At 32.9% G+C, this 10,372-nt stretch overlaps 1 protein-coding gene across 1 annotated transcript; it reads left to right on the top strand.

The window, feature by feature from the left end:
- Position 1: 1 nt before the first annotated feature.
- Positions 2-7,687, top strand: LOC149909925 (gustatory receptor for sugar taste 64a-like). Its single transcript, XM_090120146.1, has 9 exons — positions 2-16; positions 1,038-1,242; positions 1,602-1,808; positions 2,862-2,966; positions 3,372-3,556; positions 4,156-4,322; positions 5,244-5,409; positions 7,027-7,116; positions 7,628-7,687. Exons 1-9 carry the CDS (start codon positions 2-4, stop codon positions 7,685-7,687), a joined length of 1,200 nt encoding a protein of 399 aa, XP_089976272.1.
- The last annotated feature ends 2,685 nt before the right edge of the window (positions 7,688-10,372 follow it).

Genomic DNA, 10,372 nt, shown 5'->3' on the forward strand with positions numbered 1-10,372 from the left:
CATGAAAAAAGAAGACGTAAGATTTCGATATTATTGGTTAGATTTTAGAACTTTTTGAACGCTCTTGCTTCTTTTTCTTTGTTTTTGTATAAAAGCATGCTTCGGTCCGAATTGGGCCAGCTTGCAATAGCGAAGGTACCACACATAAGATCGGCGTGAAATAGTACCATGTACCAGTAGTGTGGCTGTGTTTAATAATAATACTATAGCGGGAGTGCCTGAGGCTCGTTTTCTATACCTATTCCTGTATATACTTTTTCTTGTCCCTATCATCAATCCTTTATCTATAGGTTCCCCTTGAATATGTTTGTGATCAATATGCAGAGACCATACTTGTGGTGACTGGTGATAATTCCTTACTATCGTAGGACTCACAAGCTCGTTTGCTAATACCTAAAATAATGTTTATAAATCAGTTTTAAAAAGTATAAACCTTACCTCAGTACCTTATCAGTTACAAATAAAATAAACAAAATTCATTGAAACTTAATAAAAGTAATATTCGGAAGAGTGTTTGTGTAAGAAACAGAGCTTGTAATAATCACGTGTGAGAGAAAAATAAATAGGTGTAATTTCACAAGCGCGTATTTACGAAAGAGGGACACGAGATACATTCATCTTATAATATTTATTATTTCCAAATAGTCTGTACATAAATATATCAAGGATGTTACCTTCTGGTTGTATTCTTTCGTAGTAGAATTATTTATGTTATATCGCTACACAAAAAGGTTATACTATGAAGGTTTTCAATAACATCATTTTACAGTTCTTTTGAGGTGAAACTTCTTTAGGAGCATTGAGGGAAAATTTTCAAGGTCGCGTCGTGGTAATGTAATACCGTGACGTCATGGAGTAAGGCATCGATTTTGGTATCTTTGAATCTTGCCAAAGAAATTTCACTTCTGACACGTGTGCTCGGCACACACGCTTAGAACGTTCGCTTTATTGTTCACTATGTTTATTTTGTATAAAAAGTAATAATTGCAAAAACACACATAAGTAGTAACTAAATTATAATGTCATCCTTATAGTAGGATACAAATATCACTGTGTTACAGGAATTTCTACCTACCTTGACAAATATATTTAAAATGGCGAAATATTTTGGCATCCCCACATATGGAGGGAGATTAGCTCTTCTAGGAGCTATTGTAATGTTGGCAATGCTGGTGATTTTGGAGACAGTCTCTATTTGGAAGCTGATAAAAACTTTGAATAGCTGGAATGTGAATCCAAAAGGTGCATGAATTTTTTTCCTGAAAATATATAAAAAAAACGAAGGAGGTTATCAATTCGACTGTATTTTTTATGTTTGTTACCTTAAAGCTTTTGACAGGGTAAACCGATTTTGATTTTTTTGTTTTATTTGAAAGCTTATAGAGGTTGGTTTTTGTCTTGTTCTGACTATTTAAAGGCTGATTAGATTTTTACAGAATTAATAAACATACTTAACAAGTTGCATCCTCTTCAGTCTTCATTAAATGATTATTCTATTACGGTTATTGTTTTGCAAATGGTGGGAAATATTACCTCAAGTTTACCCCAAATTTTGTAATATATCTTTACTTGCACTCAAATGATGTCCGTATATTTCATAGGTAGTGTAATTTCTCGTCTATCTGGATCAATTTTCTATGGCAACGCTTTGCTGTCTATGTTAATATCATGGAAAATAATAAGCAATTGGGAAGAACTAGCTTCATTCTGGAAGAGAACTGAAAGAATTGAACTGAACATTCTTCCTGATAGAAGGATTAGAACAAGAGTTATTTTTGTAAGCAGTTACGTCGCTGTTTGCGCGGTTGGTGAGTTTTATAATGAAATTTATGTGTTAAAGAGGGAGGTATCTTTTGTTTGTTTTCTAATCTAATAAATAGTTGTTATTTAACAATATGCAACAAAACAAAAAACAAAAACACTTAACATGCAATTAACAAAAAAAATATAATTGCGTTAGTTAGAGCTCTATCTAACGCAATTCTTTTTTATGTACATAAAGATGTTATTTCAGACATTTAGGTAAAATCATAATTGGGTTTACTGACTCAATTGTGGGCAGATAGTTGCATAGATGTCTGTTCTTTCAGAGGAAAATTGTAAAATTAAACTTTTAGTATCTCTAAGAACTGCTATAGGCTCACCAATAAATGGTTTAACAGTAAAACAGACAAAAAAACGCCACAAACTTTTTTGAGAGTCGTATAGTTTTATATTCTTAGCTTTGATGTGGTAAGACATTCAACTGTTGGCGAATACTGATTGTTGTTTCTCTGAGTGAAAATTATACCTTTTTATCTTGCCCACTGGATGATGCCGTAAGATCCTTGACTTTTACATCAAAGCCACATCATTATATTTTAATGGGTTGACAGTTTAAAGTTAATGAGGTCAGCCCCCCTAGTCAAGTGGCTTTCTGTTAGTTGAACGCTACGCTAACAGAAAGCCACTTGACTAGGGGGGCAGGTCAATATGTGCAATTGTAAAATAACGTACAGGATAGGTAACTGTGTGGCAATATTATCCATATTTGATTGACTATTATAATGTTATGATAGGTATTGATAATAATAATATCCTATAAGTAGCGTCAGGGTAGAATTGGTTCTTTAAGCGGAAAAAATGTAATAAACAGAACAAACTTCGTAAAAATTCTATACCGTTTTTCTCGTAGATTTTTATAAAATATACTTTAGTATTTTACATATCAAAGAACTCTTTGACATGCAGAATTTAATACAAAACCTCGTTTATATGTCAAGAACCTCTGACGCCTCTGCAAAAGCTCACATGTACTAATTATGGATCATTCCACGCTAAGTTTTACTTTGTGGTTCAGTGTAAAGATGAGTTATTTACAGTTGAGCACGCGTTGAGTATGATGTCAGGAACGGGGCTCGTCTGTCCGCCGGGGGAGTACTTTGAACGTTATATCTTGAGTTCACACGGATTCATCTTGCAAAGAAGTAAGCCTGAATATATCTCTGCTCTGCTTAGATATGATCTGACGTATTTTCTGTTTTAGATATGTGTGTGTGACGTATTTGTGTGCAATAAAGAGTACACAATAAATTAATGTACTAAACATACAGAATACAGATTTAATAAAACAACAGTTTTAATAAAAGCTAATGAACATTTAAAACTATGAAATCTCATTATCATAAATATTGGCCAAAAGAATTTACGAGTTTTAAATTAGAGTGTGTAGACAGCATTAAATTCAAGGCATAAAATAGTTTTAAAAATGAAAATAGGACTTGTAAGATTAATTAATAATGTCGTGATGCCGACATAATTAGTACCTAAGTAATTGTTAATGAAATATGGTTAATAAATTTATAATTAAATTTAATAATTACTAATTTAAGGTGAATATTCTCTATGGATAGCGATACCGATTTTCATCCTCAGCAAGGTGGCCACAATATTTTGGAACTTCCAGGACCTGATTATAATTTTAATCAGCGTTGGCCTGGCTTCGAAGTACAACCGATTAAATCTTTTTGTTCATCGTTTCGTATTGTTTGAGAAGAAAATGAAATATCACAATAGGGTGAGTCTTAATTTTCAATTTAGCCTGTATTAGGACCACGTGGCATGTTTTGGGAGAAATTTGCTTTATTAAAATATTGTTTTATTTGATAACTTGTATAGTAACATCGACTTTTGAGTGATGCCATAATAAAATCACATTATTTACCTTTAAGAAGTATTATTTTAATGCTCTTGTTTTATTTTGGAAGTTAATATGTGATTATAGAGCACATAAAATATTTAAAAGAGAGAAAAAAATGGAAGGTGTATAATTTTCATTGAAATATCAGCCAATTACATCCATACTAATATTATAAATGCGAAAGTAACTCTGTCTGTCAGTCTGTTACTCAATCACGCCATAACTACTGAACCAATTTGCATGAAATTTGGTATAGAGATATTTTGATACCTGAGAAAGGACATAGGCTACTTTTTACCCCGAGAAATAGGATAGGATTTATCCCGGAAATCCCACGGGAACAGGATCTATGCGGGTTTTTCTCAGACTGCGCGGGCGAAGCTGCGGGTGGAAAGCTAGTGTATTATAAATGCTCCTAAGAAATATTAGTGGAATATATTCAGTTAAAATCGTATCTCTTTTTTCTCTTTTATTAGGTCGTTAGTTTACCTCTCCGTGTTAAAATATGGCGCAATCTTCGTCAGGCATACGTCCAACAATCAGAGTTAGTGAGGAAGGTCGATCAGAGCCTCGGAGGGCTGATACTCCTCTCCAATCTTAATAATTTGTACTTTATTTGCTTGCAACTGTTTTTGGGAATCAGGTAAGAAAGTTAATGTAATAAGAGTATATTTTAAGTTGAAAGACGTTTATTAAGATAATTTAAAACAATATTTAACTCGTTTTTTTTTAATAAAAAAAAAAAAATAAGGGAAAATAAGACAGCGTTTTAAAAAGCGTGGTTAGGAATAAAATAAGTGGCGGGAAAAATTTTCTTACCTAATTTATGTAAATAAATATTGATAAGGCTTTCATTAGGAAGCGAATTTTTTTTAATTTCATTAAGAAATTTGATTAATAGTCTGAATAATAAACGTAAATTATAACATAATACATATATAAAAAGGAAAAGTTGACCCAAAATCCCAAATTGTAGAAAACTGAAAAATACTATGCAAATTATTTAAAAAAAAAATGGGTTTTCTAGTCTGAAATTATTATCTATACTAGTTTATCATGTAGATATTATAGGTAAGTACAATATAATAAGCAGGAACTATCAGTAAAGTACGAGGAAGTTAGAGCGCTTAACTCTCCAGTAGTTTTGATTCAAACTATATTCTAGGAACTAATTCCTGATACCTACTTGTATTAAATATTAGCGGTGTACTTAACTTTTGATATTTTACTTACTTACTACTATATATACTACTATATATTTTACTTTGTTGTGGTCGGAACTGTGTCTGGATTTAAAGAGATTTTAAAGAATTTAGAGTTTTTTAGCAGGTTTCAGGGTTTCTAGATTATTATCCGTCTGTGTTAAATCTTTTTTAAACCTATCACGGACATTGTCAGATAGGGATGAATCGAACCGAATCTTAGAGTTAAACGATTATTCATTAGATTATATTATTCAGTTTGTTAGTTTGTGTATTATTATACATTACTACAGTATTTACTATTGTAAAAACCAACTTTATTTTATTTGTGTTACAACTATGTTAAAATTAATTTTTAGTAGCGGATCAAAAGGTACTGCGATAAATAAAATCTACTACTACTTCTCACTGGCCTGGCTACTCTACCGAGCCAGTGGCGTGGTGCTGGCAGCGGCTGATATCAACATACACTCTAAACGGGCCCTCCCACATTTATATAGTAGTGTAAGCGGGGCATATAATATAGAGGTATAATATTGAGGTATAGGTATATTTAAAAGCTTAAAAAAATATTATGTTAAATGGCTGGTTTATTATAGGTACACTAGCTGCTCCGCGCGGTTTCACCCCCGTGGCTCCACTCCTGTTGGTGGTAGCGTGATGATACATAGCCTATAACCTTCCTCGATAAATGGGCTATCTAACAGCGAAAGAATTTTTCAAATCGGACCAGTAGTTCCCGAGATTAGCGCGTTCAAAAAAACAAACAAACAAACAAACAAACTCTTCAGCTTTATAATATTAGTATAGATAAATATCCTCAAAATAGTAATATTATATCATGCTCATAATATATTGACTAGAAAATTATTAAAATTTCATACTTCTACTGTGAAGTGGAATTCGCTTTCTGTGAATAGCTACTTATCTTTACCTACTTGATATTATAAAGCTGAAGAGTTTGTTTGTTTGAACGCGCTAATCTCAAGATCTGATTTGAAAAATTATTTCAGTGTTGGATAGGCCATTTATGGAGGAAGGCTATAGGCTACATAATATCATCACGCTAATGCGCTGATTACACCTAACGAGTACAGTGGCGAGTCAGTAAATACGCTCTCGGCCGAGACAGTTGCCGAACCGAGTGGGTGTTTACACGTATTTCACTAGTGGCGAGTCAGTTCAGTTTTGATCACGACGCGGACGTCTGCAGTGGATCGAAAAAAAAAAAGAATTTAAACGGGTTTTAAATCGGCTGTTACCAGATATTATTAACGAATTGTGGGATTTATTAGAAATAATAAATAAAAATAATAATTCTTTGAAAAAATACAATGACGAAACGAACGAGTGGCGAGTGGCCGAGTGACGCGACGAGTGCGTGTTTATACCTGCCGAGCGGGATAGCGAGTGGGTACTCGGCCGAGTAAACAAATTGGGATTCTAGTGACTGTCTCGCCACTCTTCTCGGCCGAGTACTCGGCCGAGCACTCGTTGAAGTGTTTATACCAACCGAGCACTCGGCCGAGGACACTGACTCGCCACTGTACTCGTTAGGTGTAATCGCCGCATAAGACTGGAGCTACGCGGGTGAAACCGCGGGGCTAGTAGTAACCTATACGTTGTATTTAGGATTATCAAAATAGTAATATTATATCAATATGCTCATATTATATTGAGTAGAAAATTATATTTTTTAACATTTCTAAACTTCTAAACTAGAAGCGGAATTCGTTTTTCATGAAAGTTTTACTATGAAACTTGATTAGGCTACTTATTTTAACTATAAAGAAAAGTATTAAGATGTAAATTTATGGGATGTTCTCTTTAGAATATAAAGTACTAAGTTATAGTTTCTTTCCGGAACACCAAAACAACTACTACTACTTACTCATACTACCTACATGCGAAGGAGTGGAATTCCCTTCCTCCTACTGTGTTTCCAAATGAGTACAATTTGGATCTATTTAAGAAAAGAGTGAATAGGCTATACCTCTCTGATCAGGCATGCCAATCAAGTGGACCGCATCGAGCTTAACATCAGGCGAGATTGCGGTCAAATGTCTGAACAGTTGTTGAATAAAAAATAAAAAAAAACATGTTACGATAAACTTTTTTACTCTATTTGAATACGTTCTGTTTTAGATAAAAAGACTCAAAACTCAATTAGAGAACGACGATGTAGCTCTGAGCGGACTCGGGTTCTTTTACTTGTATAGACAGAAATTATTAGAGGTGAGTAAATTATCCTTAGGTACTTTAAAATATAATATGTATGTTTGTTTATTTGTTCGATATTCCTTCACGCACAAACTGCTGAACCGATTTTCATGAAATTTGGCACACACATTAACACTATATAATAACGGGAACGTGTTATGCGTGTCCTTTAAGCTGCGGTTGAATTTTAAACAATAATAATTATTATTAAACTAGCACATACTCACATTTTGTCCTCGTTGTAATATGAGCTGAATGGCATACGTATTGTTGAATTGAGAACTTTTCTACGAAAAAGTGAAATTTCTGGCAAAAAATTTTCAAAGAATTACAAAAGCTCCGATATTTATAGATTTCGAGGAATGTGAAACTTTTCTAAATAAAATTACTTTACTACAAATTGTTTTTAAACAATTATTATTGATAGATTTTTTATATTTTCATTTTCAATCTGTGTGCTTATAATAATATTGTGTGCAATAAAAATATATTCAACGTAGATATAAATTTAACTATTTTTTTGCAGGTGGCTGCTGCTATAGTCAAATATGAATTAATATTACTTCAATTTGACAAACATTATTAATAGAAGCAATAAAATATGGAGGAAAACATTAAAATAGCAAAAAGTATTCTTTATCGCTAAAATAAATCACAATTAAATTTCTTTGTTTTTTAATTTTTCCATTTCCTGATTACCTGAATTGAAAATTGATCTATATAATGCTTTATGAACCATAACCATAAGATGCATTGGAAAATCGAATTGAAAAGTAGGTACATTATAAAGAAACAATGAACAAAGTAACTACAATTTCACGTATAGTACAAAAGGTGAACGAACTTAATTAAAGTCCACCTGACCCTCAATCTAATACAGTACTTACATAGTAATTGTTTTCGGGATAACTACGTTTGGAGACCGTCAAACGCGTATAAAATTTTACGATCAAGGTGAATGGCGGTGAATTTTATCTAAAAGACAATAATAAACAGCTTATCTCCAGACAGGATGAACACGCTTTATTGAGGTGCCTTATCATTCAGACGAATGGCTTTATGAAAAGCCATATCACATGATCCTAAACCCCAAAAATGACGGAGGCTCTCAATTAAATGGAGTGGATTATAATAGAAACTATTATTTTATTACAGGATTCTTACTACCTAAACCATTGTTTTTAATTTTCAAATTATATGAAATTAAATTCATATTCCATAATAAATCAAATATCTCTGACATTGACATTTAAAATCCCCCTCACTCAAAACTTCAACCTATTCAATTATAACCGTTCATAGAACTAAAAATAAAATCCATTAGTGAACAATTAATTCGAGAACAAATCGAAATAGCTAAGCGTGAAATTGAAGTCTGTGTCAATTGAACGCTGGTAACAAATACCCGAATAAACGGAGCCATTCATTTAGGGCAGTTAAGGTTTTGTCAGATAGAACGCATTCTTAGCGCGCGTCAGAGAACTAACTTGAAGCCGCGCTATGACATCGAGATGCATAAGGGTGCTTTTCTACCAATAATCTGCGAGGATGTGTAGCGTGAAATGTGTTTGTAAATAACCAATAGTATCGCTTCAAATACTAAACGCTTCAAACTTCAAACTAATTGAAGAGATGTGATTGGTTCTTTACAAATGCATTCCTCGCTACACATCCTCGCACATTATTGGCGTAAAGTACTACGCACTGTTGTAAGCGTTCTTAGTGCGCGTCAGAGCGATGTCCCTCTATTTGCCGGTGTATTACCGTACACACACACACAACACAATTCGGCATCATAGCGCTGCGTCAAGTTAGCGCTCTGATGCGATAGTAACGCGTTCTATTTGACAAATCCCTTCATTTAGGATGAGATTTAGCAAGATCGCAGCTCAGGTGCTCATTAAAAGTTATCCAGTTATAGGATTACACTTATAAATGATTCTTGAATTGTTAAACTCGATTTAGCATTGCGTAATAGGTAAAGTAATTTGATAAAATTACTAGGGACATACAATTATGCAAATTTTAGTAACAATCACTAATAAACAATAAGCAGTGGTGGCTCAATAGTGAGGATAACTTAAAATTGATAAGTCAGGGGTTCAAGAGAGGTCAGGGTGCAGGAAATAAATTAGGTTTACAATTTATCTGTTTAACTTGTAGATAACATAACCACTGCTCGAATGACACATCGAAGAATTAAAACGACAACAATGACATGTAAACAAAAGCGTCATAGGAGGCCTGTGTATCCAAGAAGTGATACCTACCTACATGGACTGATAATGGTGATGATGATGTTATTAGTGCCAAGAAGTACATACTTCAAATTAGAGGCTACGATTCTAATAGAATTCTTTTCATAACATTGTGGCAAAGCTACATTTATAACCTCTATTTCTATCAGGGTTTTAAACCCGTTTTATAGGTACTTGTGTGTTTCTTGATTTATATTTAAACTTCTTAATCTACATTTTCTTTTCTTAAATTTGTCGTAATCCGTAAATATATTCGTTTATATCTTTATTTTGATTCAAGTGTCACAATCTTCAACAGAGGGACCGTCAAGAACAGGCCCCAATATCGTTATAATTGGGTCACGTTAACTTCGTTTGGACGTTGATCCTGAAAGTAATACGGAAATACATCTTAATTTTCTTTGTTTTCTTATGTATCTAGCTTTGGCACACGGCTTTACTCGCATGGTACCTAGCGGTATTCAGTTAAAAGCCTGTGTGAATATTGAAATGTTACTGTTTTAAAAAAACAAATGTTTAATATTTATTTTAGATTTTTAGAAGATGGGCGAAGTTGTAAAACTGACTATCAACTTTTGTATTATTAAATCTATATCTATACAAATAATGTAAAGCTGAAGAGTAGGTTTCAATGCGCAAATCTCAAAAATTACTGGAACGATTTCATAATTCTTCCACATTTCAAAATTTACGTGATCCCTAAAATTATACCTACCTATGTTTGGTGTACCAAACTGGGGCAGACCGCTATGCTAGTATATAATAAATAGAAAATAACTTTAATATCCACAACGTCAAATTGAACTATATACTTTTTGAATGTTTTCTTCATGTTTAACATGAAAGAAGAAGCTGAATAAACAATAAACATTCTAGAAGCATTACATAAAACATTTAATAGACTTAATACAAATAAATTTGCCTCCAAAAAGATTCCATTCAATGTAGTAATTAATTTACCTACGATAAAATCTTTACTGTTGGAAAATATTTACTGAACTATTTCAAAGCTT

Source organism: Colias eurytheme, chromosome 3 (assembly GCF_061535395.1).
Source record: "Colias eurytheme isolate Ceu_HAF_F1 chromosome 3, ilColEury1 Martin Lab GWU primary, whole genome shotgun sequence".
In the NCBI taxonomy this organism is placed as follows: domain Eukaryota; kingdom Metazoa; phylum Arthropoda; class Insecta; order Lepidoptera; family Pieridae; genus Colias; species Colias eurytheme.